The 21,550-nt window shown below is 39.1% G+C and overlaps 1 protein-coding gene across 9 annotated transcripts in view; it reads left to right on the top strand.

Moving 5' to 3' along the window:
• The window catches only part of LOC111510848 (colorectal mutant cancer protein), an 81,402-nt gene that overhangs the window by 44,548 nt on the left and 15,304 nt on the right, over nucleotides 1–21,550 (top strand). Inside the window, exon 1 of one of the 9 annotated variants that reach the window (XM_074169264.1) lies at nucleotides 14,690–14,725. The exons of the other annotated variants lie outside the window; for them this stretch is intronic. Coding sequence (XP_074025365.1) covers nucleotides 14,705–14,725 — 21 coding nt within the window. The 5' untranslated portion in view covers nucleotides 14,690–14,704. Of the gene's footprint in view, nucleotides 1–14,689; nucleotides 14,726–21,550 lie in introns of those variants that run through there. 9 annotated transcript variants of the gene reach the window in all.

Here is a 21,550-nt window from a genome sequence, read left to right as displayed (position 1 = left end):
ACGTCTGAGAATTACAATTCGTTGTGGACTTCCTTCTCCATTGTGAAGGTGATGGAAGGTTTTACACTGCTCATGTGCTTCGGTGTCTAGTTCTGCATTTCCATGGTTCCATACTATGAAGGTGTCGTCAACTTATCTAATCCAGACTCGGAGCTTCTTGTGGGCTTCTTCAATGGCCAGAGTTTCAAACCACTTTATATATATGTTGGCTCATTTTGCGTAAAGAGTTCGTCCTTCAGCAGTTCCGTACACAGCATCCTAGTAATTCAATGATTACTTCTGTAGGTAAGTTCATTCTGTCTTCCAGGTCCTCTTCTTCGGTTAGTTTCTTCTATATGATTTGAAGTACTTCTTCACACGTTGGTGTGAAGGCTTCCACGTCGAAACTGATTAATAGATCTTGCTCCGTGACTTCGATTGCCTTTGGTAATTCGACAATATCAGACAGAGGAAGTCCGACCTAGTAAAATTGATAATGATACATTGTCGACCACTTTTAAACAAAAGAAATTAAATTATTGAATATTACTTGATTCTGGAAGCAAGGGAAACGCGAATTCAGGTATTACGTTGAATTTATATTCATCTGAAATAAAATGGTATTTGCAGAATATTCGCATTATGATTTCATGACAGCGTGATACACAGTTTCCTACTCTGGGGTGAACAAGATACCCGTCGTCTTACTAATTCAGGACCTCTCTACATTCTAGCGGCGGGAAGGCAATTTAGTGCTACCTTTCGAAATGTCACTATGCCATCCTTTCACTGATTCATGACTCCTCTTAGTTGTGCTGCCGTAGTTTGAAATGCAGGTATCGTGTTTGATCTGTTGTATGTTGAAGAAGAAAGCACGAAAATGATTTCCAGCAGGTAACGTGTTGTTACTACCTATTTAATGTCAACATTGTTACATCTAGCGTCATAGTCATAACTGAGCACTGATCTTTAATCACTTTTTATGATTATACCACTTATTTCACTAGTTCATGTCCCTCGTCGCTTGTTTGAACTAATCAGCCTGTCTTTGAAAAATACGCTCCATCTTATATAGGGTTCTTCATTAGGCGCTTCCTATTTTTAAATTTGATTGAAACAAAGTGTGTGAGATATCATCGAATTGTTTTATTCGTTTGAAAGACTTATTGGATAACGTATTTAAAAAACACTTTATTGTTAGATTTTCACTAAACAATTTTACAACAACACGTATTTCGCCATACAATGGCTCCTTCGGGCATGTCTTTACTAACAACATTCTACATATTCAATGCATAATACATATAGTTTCACAATTAGAAGTACCTGATAACTGTAGAGTAGGGAGGGTGAGTGTAGACTCACAGCACTTAGGTCACATGTGACCCATTGTAGGTTCAGCCTTTCGAGAAGTTGTCCTTCTAGGTCATCGTCCATCCTGTCCTTCCCAGGAAGGTGAACAGGTCACCTTTATATTGGCAGGTGTAGGCCAAGACTCGCCGAACACCTTGAGGTGTCTCACGGTGACCTCCGCGAAGGTTTTGGAAGGTGCAGCGATATTACTGTCGTTGCGCGGCTTCTTCAACCTTCTTGGGGAGCACAAGTGAGGGAGCTTTCCTGCAGGGGCAGTCAGTTCCTTGCCTTCATTCAAGGCGGAGCTCTTGGTGCCCGCCGCAAGAAGTGCCCTTGCTGCTGGAGGTGATCTGCTATGTCCAGCCTCTTTCCAAGTGGTAGATTGGGGTGGACATTTCTGTTTATCCTCAGCCACCGCCTCAGATTGGGGTGAGCACTTCTGTCCAGCCTCGGGATTGGTTTTTGTTGTTTCTTTTTTTGTGTTATTTCATTCATGTGTGTTCCCACGAGTAGCAAGGGAAGAGTTGGTTACCTCTGGCAGAGCCCCGCATTAGCAGAGGAAGGCTGATTACAATGAGGTTTTGCCTAGTAGTACCCCAAAGAGATCGTTCATGACCGCATATCATCCTGCAGCCATTTAGCTGTCGGCACGATTTCTTACACCTCAGCTTGGGTAGGTTGGTCCACTGTGATATGTTCTTCAAAGGCTTTTGGGGAGTTTTAGTTTTCCTCACCCTAATTATTTCTGACACTGACCAGGAGTCTGGCGACCCCGTCCTTAAGGCCACATTGGCTTCCCAGACAGGGCCTCCAGTCCCCTGGCCCTTCCCCTATCCGCCACATGGGGACGCGCCCTATAGGTAGCCCGGGAAGAAGTATCTATATTTCAAGTGCCTGATTTTGACCTGAGTTTATACTGAATTAAATTACCTGAGCTTGTGTTTCTCTTTCCACATTTGAAGAAATATTCAAAAATTGGGAGGTATTAAATTCTAAATGATCATGCAGTAAATTACCCTAATTCCTGAATCTATTAATTTCTGAACGTTCAAACTCTTTTCTTCTAAATATAACACGTCGTATTCATGATTGAACTCATGTCCTTCTGCTAAAAGGTGGTATGTAAATGTGGAATTGGTCTCTCTATTTACAAAACTCCTTCTATGCTCTTCAATTCTTTGGGAATATGTTCCCCTTGTTTAGCCAATATACAGTTTCGAGCAAGAGCCACAAGTCAGCCTATATAGGTACTCCTCATCTATCTTTCTCAAGCTGGAAATAATTTTGAGAGAGACAAAGAGTAAGTTAATCTTAAATTTCCTGTTTTATATGTGGATTCACGTGTTTTTTGTCGTAGAGACATTCAACTAGTCCACTTGTTTCAATTGGAGGAATACTGGAAAATACATTTTGGACATCAAACAATATTAATTTTGCGTTATCAGAAAGAATTACGCTTTTAATATTATCCACTAATTGCTAAGAATCATTTATACTAAATTTCGGCTTGAAATTGGTATAGATTTAAATCAATTTTATGAGGATTTCTGAGACTTTTACAGTAGGTGCCGTTACAAACGACACCACAGGTCTAATCAGGAAATTGGTTGGTGAGAAAATCAGTTTTTGGTGGTTGTGGATTCATGATCAATGCTCTACATTTATTCTTTCCAATTATGACCAATTCTATCATTTTTAGGGTTTCCTTAACCTTTTTCTGATACATAGTTGCAGGGTCATTCCTCAGAATCTCGTAGCTCCCTGAATTCTGAGTTTCTGAGGAATCTCATCTCGTCCCACTACCTACACCGTAGGTTCTGGAAAATGCCTGCTGGAAAACAACTACATCCCCGGCTAATGCCACGCTGGATGTTGATTTATATCCGGCACACGTTTATGCATAAGTTCAAGATACCTGTTTTGAATAACATTTTCATAGGAAAGTTTGAAAAAATCCAGTCTAAAGCACCTAAAAACTTGATTGACTTATGTTATATTTATAATTTGGTAAAGAGGAAAATTGGAAATCATCAGATATAGAACGTTGGTTGAGTTTGGAAAAAGTTGCTCATTCAAGGGCCTATTTGAAAAATGTTTTGAAATTTGGAGAATTCCAATTATTAAATTTGATTATCAGTGAAGTTGCCTCCAAGAAGGCCAACTTGTACCGGGTGATTTTTCCGGTCCATATTAATAATTAAAATTGGGCATATGATCAAACGTCAGATTGAAATACTTGAACGTCATCTTGTACAGCTTGAGAAGTAACAATAAGAAGGTGTTGTTTGTTTTTCAAATCTTTGTAAATAGCACCAGAAAAAATTGAAACGAAAGTGTCGAATTTCGATTCTTTTCAACATCCTCGGATTTAATAAAAATTTCTTAAGTTTCAAAACGTTATTCAACTAAGCCCGAGAAGGGGCAACTCTTTTCTAATTCAACCGACTTTGAATCTCATGCAGTACTTTCATCTTGCAGCTTTTATTATTGTTTCCGGAAAGCTGAAAAAACACTTTTCTGTGTGTTAACAGCAGAAATTTCCAACTGTTACACATGGTTTTACTGAGATTCCGATAAACAGCAATGTAAACTCACAACGTTCTGTTATGACATCGTTAATTCGATTCTCAGTTAGAATCGAAGTGCTAAGCGAGCTGTAAAATGTTATTTTTAGGCCTGATCTCTTCCACGCCAAACTTATATCATATGAGATAATGTACATTGCTCTCTTTTATGATGATTGAATCACACTGAAATATTTATTGAAAGCAATCGAATAGTTATTTTCTTACATATGAGGGTCGCTTCTTTTCTACATTGTTTCAAAGCGACGTTTCATTTCTGATATGCCGAAACGTTTTGTTATACACTTATTTCAGATCATTTCATATATAGCCGTGTAAAAGTAACAGAAAAGATATTCACCAGGTCTGAATACGGGACTTCTAACCAGATAATTTTGGCTTCAAAAAGTATGAGAACATACGTGCTTATTAATTATACATTTCTTCTGACACACATCTCATCGAGATATGAACATAATCCTCGCATTCAACGCATATACCCACTGATGATGTCTACCGCAGTAGATGACGAAACGGTTGGTACTACAAGTCCCATTCGACCACCACCTATTAGCCCAGATTTGGTTCTCTTTGAACGTGACTCCGGTTTGGATGTTATTTGGTCGTTTGTTAATGCAAGCGGTCGGTAGTCAAGCGGTTCGGCGTGGGTGCTTTGTTCACTCACTCGAATTGACTGCCGTGTTGGTCGGTGGTTCAAGCCCTAGTCTGAACGATCGATCTTCACTTGCTATCGTCCAACCCGTGTTAGGAATCACACGTTAAAAGATAAGACCTCGTTGATCCCTAGCTCGCACAAGTTTCGACTTCTGAGGGTTGTCGTTCGTAGGGGTGCGACAGCTGGTTAACGTAAAAACAGATTTTAAACAGATTTATATATTTGGGTGGTTTGAGTTGACTTCCTTTAATTATCATGGAAGTAATCGAGTATATGACGTAAGACTCTTGCTTCTAGTAAAAAAATAGTGCAAATGACTAGCTCTTGAGTTTGCTGAGGCAAGGGTTTGGTTTTTATAGGAATTCAATTGAAAATATTGAAAACGGTTCTTCAAATTAACTGGTCCAATTTGGACGCCAGCTACAGTAAATAACAGAAACATCGTATCCCCATTTCAATTCTCGTCCGACAAATTGACTCATTTGCACAGGAGGAAAGTAACAAAATATCGGGGCATACCCTAATGTTTGATGCATCGAACCTCACAACTCTTGATCGTGATCCTATATTCAAGAATCATCAATTATTCAACGATGTCATCAGCAGTTATGTAGGATCTGGGTGCTTCGATATTCGAGCCAATTGATAAAGGAATGTCTTCACTTTTGGAATCCGACTTAGTTTCAATTTCTCACTTCTTCTTCTTGTTGTGGAATTGGCAGCGGTGGTAGTGCGTCCGACTCACATTCGGAAGGCCGTGGGTTCGATTCCCGCCTCGATCAGATATTTTTCTCGAGAGAATTTATCTGGTTGAAGCTGGGATGATTCTGCAACCGTGTTAGGAATCACACGTTAAAAGGTAAGACCTCGTTAGTCCTTAGCTCGCACAAGTTTCTCAACTTCTAAGAGTTGTCGTTCGTATGGGGGCGACAGCTGATTAAAGGAAAAACAGATTTTAAACAGATTTTTTTTCTTCTATTTCTTACTGACGAAGCCATGGATTGTCGGATCATTTTTGTATATGGCTCTTCAGCTTCACAAAAGAATGTTTCATGCAATATTTTTAGTTAACCCATCACTACGTCTTCTTCTTGTGAACCCAGGCACATAAAACACCCATTAAAAAATTCTATCCTTCACAAATAGAATCGGTTTCAGGTCAATACCCAGGCAATGTTACTACCTGTTTCATCAGTTCCTTCAAATATATACACAGAGGGCGTCCATAGATTCAAAGTATGACATCCCCGCAAATGTAGGTGAATATTTTTGTCTGTTTTCCACATCTCATATATTGATTACTATCACTGAATAAAAGAAGAACACTTGACATTAACATGTCTGCGTAACCGTAAAATGAAATTCAAATTGAAGGGGGCATACTTTAAAGAGAGATTGATTTTTGAATAAAACCTTTCTCCCACAGAAAAGAAATTTGAATAATTGGTGTTGAAATGAAGAGTTAAATAGTGAAATAGCCGCTTTTTATCCCACCTAAACCACAGAGTTTCCTGATAAGATGATTTCTTTTACTCCCACCAAGACGGAATGACTTTTCCGTCTTGAAAATCTCTGAATTTATTTTTGTTGCCTCATTACGTGGTTGTCGGAGGTAAATCAACCGGAAAAAACAGTGGCAGAAAGCGGCCATCAACGGAAAAGAGATTATTCCTGTTCTGAAACCGCCTGCTTCGAAGAAAATATTCAATTGAAGGGCAAAGAACCGGTTACGATATAAATTGGGAGAAAAATCCCATATTTTTATACGTTGAATCAGATTTATCCAATTCCTTTGTGAATCCTCCAGCACTGACATATTTCCAATATTTTCCTTCCCAAGGATTTTCGAGGATTATGTTCGTATTTTGGATAATGGAGATGTGGAATGTGTTCAGTTGAAAATATAATTTTGCCGAAACGGTAACGACCACAATCCCTAATATTTTCCTTATTTTTGAGAAACCCAACTTTGATTTAATGATCAAAATGTACCTAATAAGTCACTTCAAAGTCACGTGTCAAAAATCAAAAGCTCATCATCACTTACAAACATCTTTGCCCTCTGGTTGATACCATTTTATGCAATGTTCGTGCAATTTCTTAAAATTCACTTCATACTTTTCTGAAAACGAGTTTATGCACCAGTTTTGAATAGTATTCACCAAGCCTATGAACATTGTATTTGCAAAATATCGGCCATATGTTGATAAGTTGAAAAATTTCTGAACCATTACGTTCTGTGATCATAGAAATGATTCATCAATGATATATAATGATCGTTCATTATATTCATATTTGGTAAAACTTCGAACTTAATAGATATGTATGTTTGAGCTGTTGAAATTACGTATTTTCATATTCAACGTTCGGTTTGTTTGGTTATGATAGTTTTCATGTTGTACGCAAAGACAGTTGAGGTTATGTCACTCTTGATTGTTGATTTTGGAATAACTGTTATGTCATAATAGAAGTAAAGTCAGCAATATTCATCACAGTGTTGTTAACAATATCGCAGCGGGAATGCAATTAAACTGCGGAATATTGCGAACCAATTCACTGCAGGTAAAGAGTAAATCACATGAGAGGAGCGCCGTGATCAATAGTTCTTTTGTATCAGAACTTCTGTTTCGGCTCTCCAGCTATTTTTTGAGAATTTGAATCTACTAATTTGATTTCTACCACCCCATTAAAAGAGTCATAGTTACGACCGCACCGGGGGGCCTGGGGGGCCGGTTAGGCCCCCCAGACGCACCCTGGTGTTGGATGCGATCAGGAGTGGAGGGGTGGATTTTCGGGAAATTCTTGCGGGTACCGCCCCTCACCCCACACCAACAGGATTTCGCAGGGCTTCCTCCCGCTCACCGAACCCGGAATTGCTTCCTTACATCTACTTAGTGTGGCTAACCAAGAGACGGCAGCGTTCGACCGAACGTTCGTACAAGTTAACTAAGCTCTTCTTTCGCCAGAGAGTGCTCGCGTCGCACACCTGCTCCCGCCAACCATGCCAAATCAATTGGAAATATGGTCCCGGAAGTGGCCGGTCTGGGTCCTAAGCTCGGATTCTAGTAGCTCCGTCCAACCGGGGTCCGACACCTCAAGCGTCTGCCTTGGTGCCCTCCAAGACTAGACTCGGATACTAGAGCCCGGAAGGACCGCGAGCCCCGACACCTCGAACGCTCGGATCCGTACAGAAGCAGGCGAGGATAACGGAACAGCATAAGCCGTCCAGTGCCTCGGTATGGGGCTGCAATGCATCCATGAATGGATTACCGCAACCCTGTATCCCTTTACCCGCTAGCGGAGCCGCTGCCCCTAAGAGGCCAACGCCAGTTGGAGATGAGGCTCATTAGCCTCCAGCCGCGAGCAGGCACTCACCTCCCCCCTAGAACTCATGTTAGGAAAGTTCCCTTTCCAACGTTTGATAAGTAACCGTCGAGGACTCTCTCGAGCATCCTCTACCACACATCATATGTCGAAGATGTCGCGCCCATTACCCGTGTAGGTGCGGGATAGGGCGGTTCATCAACAACTTTTGGGTGTACGCCGTGTGGTCTGCACCGCATACCCTTACGTTACCCCGAGGGGCACTCATGTTAGGAAAGTTACCTTTCCAGCGTTGGATGAGTAACCGCCGAGGGCTCTTGCCCTCTCTCACACATCTAGCTTGAAACCGGCTAACGCCTGTTACCCGCAGGTGCGGGATTGGGTGGTTGACCGATAACTTTACTGGGTGAGTGCCGTGTGGTCTGCACCGGGGGACTGTCAAACACCCATAAGAGAGAGACAGTGATCCCCCGCGACTCACCCCGGTGAGTGGCGGGTTAGAAATTTAAATCTACTAATTTGATTTCTATAATGATTATCAAATGACTGTGAATAGTGGGAATTTCCACGTATGTAGTTTGTATCTGTAAAAATCTTTTCAACTGCTTCTTCGTACTAATCTATCAATATTTCTGGTACCAAACCTAACCAATATCCATCCAACGAACAGAGCAACCCAAACAAAGCATGTTCAAAGCTTGACACCACGCAAATTCGTGTCTATTGGGTAAAATAAACAAGCCTCCTTACGCTGGCCAATCAGATTTAACTGCAATCGGCTGGCAGAATTCATTGTTACAGTGCCGGAAGGGTCAGTTAAGTTTTAACGCCTGTGGTGTGTGTATATATACGATAATTTGAAGTTTAACGGTTACAACTTGAATATTTTCGACTCCGTTTTTCCAAAATGATACTACAAAAACATGCTACGGACCAGAACAAATATAATTTCAGGTAAACTTATTGAAAACAATAAAAACAAAACTTCAGTATCGCATAGATTAGGAGTATATGAGTTGACTTGTGGCTCTTGCCCAAAACTTTATATTGGCCAAACGAGAAGAACTTTTTTCCCATAGAACCAAAGAGCGTATAAGTAGTTTATGTTGATGTTGATTGATTTATTCTCAAACTCAGGTACACATTTCAACATTATTTGCACAGGAAAAGCTCAGGTAATTGAAATTCAGGTACTTCAAATTGTAAAAAATTGTACAAAGCTTTGAATTTATAGATTTTAGTTACCAAAAACCATATCCTTTCAGAGTATCGTACCTCAACGAATCTGAAGTCTACTGTGCAGGTAAGGGAAGACTGGCCTGAATGAATTATTCCTTTAGATAATTAGTGTAGATACGCCCAAAGAAGCCACTGTATAGCGAAACACATGCGTTTTTGTAGAACTGTTTAGTAAAAATCCCATAATAAAGTGTTTCTTGAATACTTTATTGGCATTGGCCGATTCCATCACATATTTTCCACTCAATTTTCTACAACTTTTACGTTTTTTCAGAAATTTAATAAGTTTATGAGATGCCAGTTCAAATAGAATAATACCTTCAACATAATTGTCGATAAAGTAGCACCTGCGACACTGACTATCGACCTCAATGCCACATATGCCAGTCCTACGCTGGCAAATAAAATTTGAAACCGAATCAAATGCAATGTTAAATTCTATTTTGGTATTTACATTGTTTCTATCGATTCGTGACACACTAGGTATCGGGTAACAATTTGTTTCGAGGAAGTTTTGCACCTCAACTGATCCTAGTATCTGGGTTGGGCTTCCTGAACGTATTCATTCATTATCACCGGATTATATTCATGCACAACGGAAGTGGCTTGCGAAATTCCGATAGGAAGAGCTAATTCGAGAATAAATATTCGTTAGTTTGGTTAATGTTATGGGTTACTCTAGAGAGATAACAGGTAGTAGCTTAAAAGCGATGAAGGAAAATTACTCAGAATCCTGCACAGGTTTATTATAGGTCAATGTGTATCGTATTTTTGTAAAAACAGGTATTTTCAGGAGGTATTTGTGTTCAGCAATAACAAAGAAGATCCTTGAGCATGGGTTATACTCGTCAAGGAATACTTCATTACATTATTTTGATTCTTGGCTTTCTTCGGTTTTCTTCAAAAAGATAAATGTCTCCGAATCGGATATAATAATGTCAGGGCAGACAATTCCGCTTTTCTGCTTCGATAAGTTTGTTGGGGTAAAAATGGACACCAATATGTCTTGACACAATCATGTCGGTGGAATTGCAAAGCCTGCTTCTCAAAAGCGTGGAACACTGTCTCGAACCAGAAACTTGAAGAAACCTCAACAACTTCTGATGCTTTATAAAGCTTAGATCAGACCTTCTTTGGAGTATTGTTCACATTTATGGAGCTCCGTCCCTAAGCATCCCCTGAAGCTGCTGGATTCCATACAGAAAATAGCCTTCCGACTTATTGGAGAGACGGACATCACTGGCAACCTCAGTAGTCTGAAACATCTGAGAAATGTTGGAAATTTGTCTCTCTTCTTTAGATGCTTTCACGGGAGTTGTCCAAGTGACTTGGCACATTCAATTTCATCAAGAACGGTACGTATCAGAAATACGCGATGAACTGTGGCTGCTCATCGTTTTGAGATTCAACTCACTACACCTGGAACTTCACTGTTTAAGAAGTTCATGAGGAAAAAACTTCCTGAATTTTATATCGGTCAGACGAAAAGAAGCATTGGTACTCGCCTCGAGCACAAGTGGAGTTGCCGATTGGGGCAGACCTAGAAGTCTGCAGTCGCTGAACATGCAGGCTACCGTGAGACACCTCAAGGTTGCCAAAGAGAGTGTGTGTTCAGCAAGTCTTGGCCTACACCCGCCAATATAAAGGTGATGTCTCATAGTGACCTGTCCACCTTCCTGGAAAGGACAAGATGAACGATGACCTAGGAGGACAACCCCTCGGGAGGATGTACAATGGGGTCACATGTGACCCAAGTGCTGTGGGTCTACACCCACCCTCCCTACTCTACAGATACACAAGCACCAATAATAGGGGATCCCAAACGGGGATTTAGGGATTTACTAAAGCGCGGCAGATTAATATAAAGGGGGATACCTTACACACGGTTAAGTACCTCCACCAAATATGAGCCCCATATATAAGGCCGCCTGTGAGGGATGAAGGATCAGTTTAGTGAAAAAAAATTGATCATCAGAAATTCTCGAGCGCATCAGATTAAGGTAGGGTGAGTTAATTACCTGCTGAAATGTGTATATTCCAGTAATCTGACAATTTGAGAGTGACGTAAAGAAAGGGGAGGGCAGCAAAGTTGTAAAAAAATAACGTCATTTCGACATTCTAGAGCGTAGCTGATTTTTTTTTATTTTGAAGGAAATAATTCAAGGATAACGAAAAATATATAATCTGACAAAAATTCGTCGATAAAGTTTAATGCGTGTAGCTGTGTGATACCTATATTTCCCTTTTCGAGTTCCTATTCCTCTATTCTCTATTCACTTTTTCTCTATTTACTACTCTCTCACTCCGTCCCCACTCTGAATTCTGTTGCCATGACGCCATCACAGCTGATCACAGAGACTCGTTCGTGATGAAGATGAAGATGGTGATTAATTAATCAGTCAATTGATGGGTGTAGCCGTTACTACGTGGTAGGAAATCATAATGAAGAAAAGAGAAATTAAACTTTTTATTACCACTTTTATTTGTAACTAACGTTACTGCAAATGAAAAACATAGAAAGTTGCATTTCTTTTTTTTTTAATAAATTATCAATTGATTATAAAAAATTAAAAATTTTTGAGCATTTCATTGAAATGATTTAGTATTCTACTTAAAAAACATACACTTATTCATTTGCATGCTGAGCTTTTCAATTAATTGAGTTCAATGAATTGAAACATTTTTAAAAAATATTGTTTTTGCCAGATTAGGCGAATCCCTCTTGATAATCGTCAGATTATGAGACAGCACGTCTAAAAGATAAAGATGAACCATATATGTCTTAATCTGACACGCTAGAGTAATTTAAAATGTCGAAAATTTTTTTTGCACATCACAATAATGGCCGCGAGTTTGCGTCAGATCGAAATCGTCAGATTATTGAATGAGACCTTTTTTTTGTTGCACTTAACATGCGCCCGCATCATGCAAACGATCAGATTAACATATGAACATTATTGAAAATACGTAGGACATTGATGCTATCAATATCTGACGCGCTCGAGTATGTCCATGCAACAGTATTTTTTTACATATTTAAAAATCTATAGCCGATTCCTCCATCGATGAAAAGGTATATGTTATATAACATGTTTCTCTTCTTATCATCTAAGCTATGCACCCAAATTACACGTGAACCCGCCATTACAGAAAGTGCGCGAGAAATCAGCACTATAAAAGACATGGCAGAAATGAGAGCTTCAGTTTCAGTTGATAGGTCAAGAAAAGTACTTCGGCAGCGCCAATGAAGATGACTGCCGCAGTTACAGATTGCAACCAAACAAGATGACCACAAAACCCAGAAACCAGCCGTGTAGGCCTTCATTCCTATCTTAAAAAGTGTTTCTTAAAAATCTTTCCAGTTTATTATAATCATTAATCATACGTCTAAAATAACGATTCCTTGTTGAACAGATATTAAAAATGATCAACAAGTTTTAGGAAAGTATTATATCCTGCGTCAAAGACTAGGAATGATGCATCACAAAAACTGGGTCATTATATTTACTATAGAACTCCCTTCGTCCCCCCCAACTATGATATCGACGCATCGAGCGAACCTATGTTTCCAAACGCAGTCATCAGCATTAAACGGAAAAGTAACTCCGTTCGAAATCCGCTTGGATGGTAATTTCCTCTGCGGCGATAAATTAGATTGTAGGTGAGCGCAGATAGAAAAGAGTATCTCTCGTAAGGAATCGATTTTCCATTTTGTCTGACCTAGAGAACGCGGCTCCCCTACATACAACCTACATCAATGGCGGGCGGTTTATGTGTGTGTGTACGTACATGGGGCATTGGTGGAGCTTACGGTTGGGCAACAAGGTTAAATGTCTACCAATGTGCATGTTCAACAAATACTCTCTTTTTGAATCAAAACATTTCATGTTTGTACCAAAATGCTAAACATTTTTTTAATATTCCAAAGAAACGTTTGTTTCTATATATATATATATTTAATGGTTTAAAACTCTGGCCATTGAAGAAGCCACTTTTACACAATGGAGAAGGAAGTCCACATCGAATTGCCTTTCTTAGACGTATTGGTGAAGAGGACCGACACTTGATGGAAAACATCTGTTTATCGAAAACCCAGTCACACAGGACAGTATCTGAACCAGAAATCCAACCACCATCAATCGATTAAGAGAGGAATCATGAAGACTCTACTAGACCGTGCTTCTGGGCTCTGTAATACAAAGAAAGGTCTCGAAAAGGACCTAGGCATCATCAAAAATGACCTACAACGGAATGGGTACTCCAGAGTGATGGTAGAATAGGCCTTAGCTAGAAGACAGCAAGAACTCCACAAGCAAAAGAAGCCGCCACAACCAGTATTTGTGCTTCCCTACATCAGAGGATTATCGGAAAGGATAAGAAGGATTGCGGAGAATCATACATCGGTGAAACTAAGAGGCCATTGAAAGTTCGCATTGCTGAGCACAAGAAACACACACAGCGAGGAGAAACCAGCAAATCCGGAATAGCAGAGCATGTTTGGACTCATCAACATAACATCAAATGGGCTCAAGCTGAAATCATCCACACTGGTTTAGGAGAAGATTCAAAGAAGCTGCGTATATTTTATCCAACAACGCATTTAGTCAAGCTAGCGTAGAGATACGTAACATATGGAAACCTCTAATCATGCGAAAAACGACCAGTTTCCGCCAAACGGTCATCTCCCGCTAAAAACCAATGAAGCGGAAAGAGGGATGAGGGGATAGGTGAAAGCACTCGAGCGACCTATAAATAATCAGATCTCGGAGGAATAAGTCCAGTTATCACTTGAGGACTAACAATCGAAACGTCGTGACACAACTTTTCGAAATATTTTAATTTTTATTCTTCATTTTTCGTTAATAATAATTTTTTAATTTTTATTTTTCAGTTTTTATTTATATTTCAATTTTTATTTGTTTGGTTGTTGTTTGTATGTTATTTATTTGTAATTTCAGTTTTTCGTTTAATAAAATTGTTATTTTAGGTTAATCTTATTAATTTTTTAATTGTTTTTTCAGGGTTTTCAAATCAATTTATATTATATTAGACAATGGAAGTCCGAACTGATGAAATACACCACGAAACATTGTCAACCACCTTCTAACAAAATACAGGGTGTTCCATTTGAAAAAAGGAAGTTGCCCCCAACTTCCGTTATAACGGAAAGAGACCGAAAGTTGAAAATATTTTAGTTGAGAAAGCCATATGATTAAGAATAGGATCACTATGAATAGGATCAAAATGAATGATGAGAAATGCAAAATAATTGAAAACAATGACGACTTTATTTTTCTCTTTTGACATCGTGAGCCCCCTGGCTTATGGATATGGAAAACATATCGCTCTATTCAACTTGACATCGTCCGGCAACGATAACGGAATCTTTATGCCACTCCCGAGGCACTTTTTGTATTCAGATCCCGGAGTTGAGAGCTTTAAGATGTTCCCGGAAAGTGGGATTTATTATAAAGGCTCCGTGCCGAATGAAAGTTTACCGTCGTCTGCCCGACTCGAGACTTCGGAGGATCGGAATTTTGATAGAAATGAATAATGAGCTTAACGGAAAATGGAAGTGGAACAGGAACATGTAAGGGTTGCAGATTTTTTTTACAGCGGGTTATCGCTTATAAGATAATGTATTTTTTGGTTTGATGGTTTAAATGACGAGACTTCGAGAATTATTATGCAGGCCGTGCGTCATGTAGCCATGCATGTGGCGCCGTCCTGTTGAAACCACATGTAGTTGGTGTCCAGATCATCCAATTCAGGCCAAAAGAAGTTGTTAGTCATCGTGAGGGTTTTTAAGGACGAGAAAATACACACATCGGAAAAGTCTAGGGATATTTTTAAAAATGGCAATAATTTTTTTTTAGATCGCTTTAGGGAAAAAAAGTTGACGGGTGATTATAAAACGAATGTAACTTACAACAAAATTTATTAAATGGTCAAAAATACTGAGTGCGCATATAAGCAAAACTAAAAAAAAATATGGCTCTTCTTTGGCACCCCGAAAAAAAATCATGATACAAAAAAATTGGAATCAGTACAAAGTATGGCCTCCACGCTGGTTTATTACGGCCCTACATCTATCGTGCATCGACAAAATGAGATTGTCAATGTCTTGTTGAGGTACATTTGCCCATTCAGCGATTAAAAGCTCTCTCAATTGAAACGTTGTGTGAATGTTCCCCATATGCATAGTAATTCTTCGTTGAAGCATGTCCCACACATGCTCGATGGGATTCAGGTCCGGCCATGGCAATACATCATGGCAATACATCAACTCCTTCGTTGGTGAGCCAGTCAGTCACTAGACGCGCGACATGTGGACGAGCATCATCGTGCATTAGGTGGAAGTTTTCACCAACAGCACCAGCAAACGGACGGACGATAGGTAGAAGAATGGTATCGAGGTACTGTCGAGCTGTGAGGGAGCGATTTGGAAAAACGAGATCGGTTCTGCCGCCGATCATGATTCCGTCCCATAGCATTACTGTACCACCTCTGTATGTGTGGACTTCCTGGACGTGTCTCAAACGTTCATTATTTCCAGGTCGTCTCCATAGTCTTACTCGACGAGAATCTGGATAAAATCCAAATCTGGATTCGTCTGTAAACAAAACTGTGGCCCAATCATTTGCATCCCAGTTTTGATGTTTTTGACACCACTCTAATCTTCTACCGCGATTGCCTCTCGACAAAGGTGGACATCTAAGTGGCCTTCTGTTGTGGAGATCTGCTTCATGCAGTCGATTTCTGACAGTATCACGACCAATGGTTACCTGATGCGTCTGCTGCAACACGTTAACCAACTCAGGTGCTGTGATTGTCGGTTGTCTTCTTGCGGTTAAGACCAAAAATCGGTCTTGAACTGCAGTTGTAGCGCGTCCTCGCCCTGGATGTTGTTCGGCTGGACTGCCAGTTTCACGGAAACGCCGCCACAATCGACTGATAACACTTTGGGAGACCCCCCAAACAAAGAGCTACATCATTTTGTCGCATGCCACCTTGAAGAAGCCCTACAGCTCTATTCATCTCAGCCAATGGTAAGTGATGGCGTTCCATGTTAAAGCACAATATTTCCAGTTTAATTGCTGAGCAAGAACTGCATAGAATGTACAAACTCGACACTTTCAGATTATTCATTTTAGCCGAAAACCTACAGTTTGTAAAAAACTTGATAAAAGATTAGTTACCGTTTTTGCAGGCTTTGTTCAACCCATAGAAATCTACAGGGTGGGCGAGTGTACAAATTTAATCGAAATTAAACGACCTCATGCATTTATTTTTATGATATTTAGTATGTTATAAAAATATCCCTAGACTTTTTCGATGTTTGTATATCAAGAAATATGATTTGCTAGAAATTCAGAGACAGACACAAAAGAAGAAACCATATTCAATTCGCTGGAAAAGTTTTGTAATGAGAAAAATTGAACAATATCATGTCAGCTGCTACGGATGGCGCTCCGGTTATGATAGGGTGTCATATTGTGCACTACAGTCACTGTAATATGTCATCAAAGCAGTCAATAAAATCCGAAACAGCTCATCTTCGGGAAAGAAAGTTTATGGCTTTCTACTACTCCATTTGATACAAAAAAAGGAAGAGGGAATCTGCCAAAGAAAGGAAGGAAGTAATCAATTTTAAAATAAGTAACTTTATACATGGATCATGCAGAGAAGTAACTTTCAGACACAAACTGAAAGAAAGTCCTCCTGAAACAGCTACTTCCATATAAACATTGAATTACACGAAAGAAAAAAATTCTTTCGAAACGAATACTTCTATATGAACACTGAATTATACAGAAGATACTTTTCTCTACTCAGTTTGTATTTCAACCATTCGTTGTGGAATGAAAATCAGATATCATTCACATGAGTTCGACTTTAAATGAATGGTAACAAATTGCACTTACATGGAACACTGTCATCCTCACTGGTATACATCGATGTTTCGCCTTAAGACATTTGCCCCAAGGCTCTTCAGTACCAAATTGGATAACATTATAGAAAATACACACAAGTCATTTATGAATCACGATTTTTGATGTCACGGAATAAGCTTGATTTGCTTATGTCATCGATGACATCGTAATGACATTCATTTACCTATTTGATTCAATCCCAGCCAAGAGGAATCTTATTTGAATTCAATTCAAGCTCATCTTCTTTTCAGATGATTCAGTTTAGACGATATTTCCATAGAGAAAAGTGTACAGGTTTGGGAAAATTGTTTGTATTGGGGCAAGAGAATGGCTAAACAATGATAATCATACTTTACTGTATTATGTTTTGTATGCGATCACTAGTCTAAACTAAATTTTCCAACTCCAATTACTGTCACGATAAAAAATCATTGAACATCGTCTCGTATCCTTCATGAATCTAATTTTACTTTTGTTTGCAAATAGTTCACTGAACGTTCTATTTTTAAAACTGACACATCCATTTCTTGGTACATTTACAAATTGAATCTGGATAATCAAATTAAATCTTGAGTACTGAGAAATAAGCTGCTGAAATGTAGAACAATCCGATTTAAATTGCAACTTCAGCTAAAACTAAACAAAATTCCTAAGAACACCGAGAATAGTATACAGAGTATAATGCTGCAACGAGACATTTAATGAAGTTTTAATGAAACGTCTCGAGATCGCAAAAAGAACGACGGGTAGGAATACTCTCGAGAAGTTAGGTAGAGGGAAATATCGGAAAGTAATTTTATTGGATCGTTCAGAAATAACCACTTGAGGTGCCAATGTATTTTAAGTTAACGGCTGGAAAATTATATTTTCCGGGGGAACTTTGATTCAGGAAAGTTCTGGTTTCAAACTTTTCAAACTATACATATATCCCACAGAAGTGAACTTGTGTTTGCGCTGAAATAATTTTGGCCACAAATCTATGCTTATAAATGCGGGAGTCACTCACATATTCATCTCTATTTCTTCGTACAGCTAAGTCCTAGGAAGCTAACATTTGGAATATGGGTGCTTTTTACGTCGTAGGTGCGCATTAATACGGGATTTTCAAATATTCCAACTGGGCCGCCCCCTGGGGGATGAAAGGGGAGCGTTTACATATAAAAATTACTTTTCAGCACTGTTTCTTTGTATCGCTTTATTTTCTGAGGCTAAAATTTTATATCTAGGATTGTTTTATGTTGTAGATGTGCAATAATAAAGAAGTTTTGAATATTCCAACTGGGGCGCCCCCCAGGGGATGAAAGAGAAGCATTTACATATGAGAATTACCTTTTCACACTGTTTCTCCGTACCGCTATATTTTCGGAGGCTGGAATTTTGTGTGTAGGTTTGTTTTATGTTGTAGATGTGCAATAAGAAAGAAGTTTTAAAAATTCCAACTGGGGCTTACCCCAGGGGATAAAATTAGTGCGTTCACAAATGAAAATCTTTTCATAACTGTTTCTCCTTGCCCTTAAATTTCCGTTGGGCAAATTTATATTCAGTATCAGCATTGCACCCTAACCTAACCTATTACAAAGGTGCTAATACCAAGGTGTTGTGTTATTTATTTTTTTTTATATTTTTTTCATTAATTTTTTCAACCGGTAGTTCCACGAACGTACAAGTCCCAAATTATTTAAAATTCTCCTGATTGGTTATGAAAAGTATGCTTTTTTTCTGCAAACTTGGAGTCATAGAGAAATATCTTCTCTTTCGTGATTATTTTCTGCTAGTTAATTGGACACTGATTTCCTTTTTCTATAATGTAATGAGTTGCTAGTATCTTTTTGGCAATACTGTTTTTGACAGATCACGCGTGAATCGTGTCTTGTGTCATTGTCTAACTTGTTCAGTTTGGTCTATAATTTGACCATGAACCGACTTACGAATGAACAAAGCTTGCAAATTATTGAATTTTATTATCAAAATTCATGCTCCGTGAAGAAAGTGCATCGTACACTTCTTCCAATTTACGGGCAGTTTCGTCGGCCTACTGAGGGAGCTATTCGGAAGCTTGTGACTAAATTCCGAACCCAATTTACATTATTGGACATTACACCACCAACACGCATACGTAGAGTGAGGACCGAAGAAAATATTGCGGCTGTATCCGCCAGTGTTTGTGATGACCGTAAAATGCCGATTCGCCTCCGTTCGCAGCAATTGGGCCTCTGTTACTCCATTATGTGGAAAATTTTGTGAGAGGATTTGGGTGTTAAACCTTATAAGATACAGCTGGTGCAAGAATTGAAGCCACACTACCTCCCACGTCTAACATTTGGTGAATGGGCGCTGACAATGTTGGAGGAAAATCCACATTTAACAAGCAAAATTGCCGCATCTGGAGTGAAGACCAACTACAAGCATTGCAAGAGCTACCGAAGCATCCCGAAAAAGTCACTGTTTGGTGTGGATTATGGGTCGGTGGCATCATCGGGCCGTACTTCTTCAAAGACGACAATGGCTGGAACGTTACTGTGAATGGCGAGCGCTACCGTGTGATGACTGACGACTTTTTGTTGCCCAAAATGGAAGAATTGGACATGCCTGGTATGTGGTTTCAACAAGACGGTGCCACATGTCACACAGCACGCGAAACAATGGCCCAATTGAGAGCCGCCTTCGGTGAACAGTTTATCTCACGTTTGGGACCCGTCAATTGGCCTCCTAGATCGTGTGATTTAACGCCTTTGGATTATTTCTTGTGGGGTCATGTTAAGAACCATGTTTACAGGGATAAACCAGCAGCGACTGACGCTCTGGCGTGTAATACCGGTCGATGTTAGAGAGAGTGTGCCAAAATTGGACCTTGCGCATGGACCATCTAAAGCGGAGCCGCGGACAACATTTGCATGAAATCATCTTCAAACTTTAAATTATATTGATCTTTCTATCGATTTCAATAAATATTTCATTAATTCAAATTTTTGTACGAAAATCAAATCCTAAACCTCTTGAAAAATCACCCGTTATTATGTTGTTCGAAAACAATTCCATTATAATTACGAGGTTTGTTCAAATAATAAGGTGAATGTTGAAATTAAGCGGGTTACATTCGGTTGGTACACTCGTCTCGAATATATGTTTATGGTTTCAGCTGATTAGCATGTTTAGTTCGTTAATGAGAGGCATAAAAGTTAGAAGTGTGTGTTTTGCGTGTTTGCCGATTTTCTGCTATTGATAAAAATGGAATGGATCAAAGAATTTTCATGAAATTTTGTGTAAAAAATGAAATAGAAAGTTCAAAAACATTTGATCTGTTGACAGTGGCATAATATGATTGTACTGTGATGAAATTGATGAATCTATTAATATTTTGGAGAAAAATGAAAATCCACTTAATTTTTTTAACGGACCCCGTATATAGTCTTTTCCAGTTTCAGAAACAAAATACCCTGCTGATTTCAAATTTCACCATTCGTCTTCACAATCAAGAACCTAGTTTGTCTGTACTAAAATCACAATTAATTATTCTCCGCGAATACGCAATTCGAGACTGAAACTTTGAACAATGCAATCAATAAACAAACAGTGGGCCGGCCGTCTCTGTTCCGGGTGTAATATGGAAATTTCCCAGACGACATCGGCATTGTCGACACACAAACATCCTAATAGAAAAATAGGTCGCAATAAAGCCTGATCTCTTGAGGGCCCGGGACAGAGGAATGCAAATGCTGAACGACACGTTATTGAGATCATTATCGATTCAGCGGAAATCGTTGCGTTAGCTTCGAAACTGGGTAATTTGAAAAGCTGGAGTGAAACTGTTCGCATTAGTTGGGAAAGTACGAGGGTGGTCTGAAAAGTTTCCGATCTCAACATGTAGATGGCAGCACGAGTAAATGAAAGCTAGTGAATTTCGTTGTTTCTCTGATGACAGTTACTCACCAATGTTACGGCTATTTTGGACGCCTAGTTAGAATATAATATAATTTATTCGCAAAACATGTAGAACATACAAGAATAAACCAAAGTAAATCACTTGTCTAAATAAATAACTCAATATAAAATATGAAAGATTCACAATTATTGATGTATATATTATAAAGTGTAAATTATTCATTAACCGTCAGCATTCAATAACATATTTACGCAAATGAATTAGTTTTTCCACAGAGTCGTAGACTGTCTGTGGAGAAAACGGCATTCCTCAACGTAAAGGCTAAATAAGTGCGGCATAACCACAAAATAATACATTACAACTAACGAAACAAAACAAAAACAGTCAAAATACGATTGGTTGTCTTTCATGTTTCGGGATTTGGCAACCCTAGTGTTGAAATCTGGCAACTGACAGCTCTATCGTAAAGTTGGACATTTTTGAGCTTATACGTACTCAAAACGTTCTGACATACGATCGTTATTTGTGTTGCTGGTGCAATCAGGATGCTTGGATTCATTTACAGAAATAGCAAAAACTTCAAAAGTATTGCCACTTT

The sequence above is a fragment of the Leptinotarsa decemlineata genome, unplaced genomic scaffold (assembly GCF_025532065.1).
Source record: "Leptinotarsa decemlineata unplaced genomic scaffold, Ldec_3_MD MMD2_P_RNA_scaffold_5, whole genome shotgun sequence".
Classification (NCBI taxonomy): domain Eukaryota; kingdom Metazoa; phylum Arthropoda; class Insecta; order Coleoptera; family Chrysomelidae; genus Leptinotarsa; species Leptinotarsa decemlineata.
The sequence above is the reverse complement of the archived record's forward strand: the minus strand, read 5'-3'. Positions and strand labels throughout refer to the sequence as shown.